At 38.8% G+C, this 1,752-nt stretch overlaps 1 protein-coding gene across 1 annotated transcript; it reads right to left on the minus strand.

Annotated features, from left to right (window-relative positions):
* Nucleotides 1-31: 31 nt before the first annotated feature.
* Nucleotides 32-1,245, minus strand: LOC9298980 (protein DETOXIFICATION 44, chloroplastic; the record flags this gene model as incomplete). Its single annotated transcript, XM_002862854.2, has 5 exons — nt 867-1,245; nt 690-799; nt 445-597; nt 229-350; nt 32-130 (listed from the first exon to the last, which is right to left on the minus strand). Coding segments are annotated over exons 2-5 (468 nt in total), but the record flags the coding sequence as incomplete, so codon positions are not given.
* Nucleotides 1,246-1,752: the final 507 nt, after the last annotated feature.

Below are 1,752 nucleotides of genomic sequence, written 5' to 3' on the forward strand. Positions count from 1 at the left end.
GCATATAGAGGCGTCGTTGTGTCCTTGAAACTCGAAAAGCTCCTTGCGCAGCCAATGCAACTACAATTGGTGGTGCACCATACGCTCTAAGTCTGAGGAACTGCTCTGCTGGTATCCGCATTGGTGAATCCTGAAAATTTACATATCAAGAAAGAAGAGAGATCACTTATATAATACTTCAAAGAACAGCCTATATAGAACAAGATCAAACATGAGTTTAGACATTACAAAAGGTATAGCCATGACGTCCATCAAGAAATCAGACCCTAGAGATAGCGCAATCGCCTCTGCAATACCAACTCCAGCAGCAAGAACTAATGATGTTGAAACAGAAGGCAGCACTTTCTTGCCTTAACACCAACAAAGTAAACAACATATACAAAGTAAGAAACAATATTTGAAAGAAGACAGTAAAACATTAAGCTTCAAGGAAAATAAAACTACTTGTTTCCGTAGAATCATTATCATCTTTAGCAGCAATTGCTTGCTCCTCCGCAACAAACGATGTTGTGACGTTTAGCAAAGGAACATTGAAGAGCTTCGACACCAAATTGAATACAGAAACTGAGACTCCTACTGCAGCTAATTCTGCAGAACCTGTCACATTACATATGTATGGTTAAGTGATGTTAAAAATGTAAAATTTCGAAAAATGTGAAATTGAAACCAAACAAAGAGAAAACATTTACCAATATGGCCAACGAAGGCAGTGTCCACAAGAGATGTTATAGGATCAGCAGCTAAAGCTAATGCAGCAGGTAATGCAATTGACATAATCTCCATTCCAATTTTACCAATCCTAAACCAATAAACATTAGAAACCAGAAAAAAGTTGAATATAGAAAAGCCTTAGGCTGAGGACGAACCCAGGATCCGGTTTGTGATCAGAATCCGGTCCGGGAGATTCTGTAACGTCAGAGGATTCTGCTGTTTTTCCGGTCGCTGAGAAGAAGCGGTGACGGCGGGAGATTCATCGCGAGGCGAGTGGAAGATGCAATGTCGAGAGTTGAAGAAGCGAATGTTTCAAAGACGAATGTTCTGAAGAAAGTAGAGGAAGCGGCTCAAGAAATTGAAACCAGCAAGAGGGTATTGGACGAAGCTGTGGAGAGAGTTGATGCTGCAAATGCTTCAAAGATTGAAGTAGAAGAGGCGCTGCGAAACTGGCGGTCAGAGAATGGACAGAGGAGAAGATTATCTTCTTCAGTGAACAACACTTCCAAGTTCAAGAGCAAAAGAGAGACAACGTGTTGCAATTCTCAAATTTTACTCAGGTTTTCTTAAACTCTCTCTTTCTTTTTTAAGATTTTTCATTCATACTTCCCTTTATTACAAGGACACACACATACACATACTTATACAAGTTTTCTTTCACTAGCTAGTAGCTACTCACTTACTCTTACTCTCTCATCTTACTTCTACAATCTAGATTCACTTACACAAGCAATACACTCCATCATTAGACTCCAACCACTCTTAACTGTTCAGACCTAACACCCTCTTTTAACTTAGTACTTAACTCAGACAACAACACACTCTTTCTTTTCATTTGGGCCTTAGTTTATTCGGAGCCCATTACTAAAAACAACCCTAAGCCCATAATCTTTTTGTTGACTTTTCTTCTTCTTCTTTGACTCCCTTCTTCTTCGACGCTTTTCTTCTTCTTTTTTTTTTTTGGTTTTAATGTGAAGATTTCATTTCAATAAAAGATTACAAGCTAATCTACCATTACAAAAGCTAACCCATTATCACAGG

Source organism: Arabidopsis lyrata, assembly GCF_000004255.2.
Source record: "Arabidopsis lyrata subsp. lyrata unplaced genomic scaffold ARALYscaffold_96, whole genome shotgun sequence".
NCBI classification, from domain to species: Eukaryota; Viridiplantae; Streptophyta; class Magnoliopsida; order Brassicales; family Brassicaceae; genus Arabidopsis; species Arabidopsis lyrata.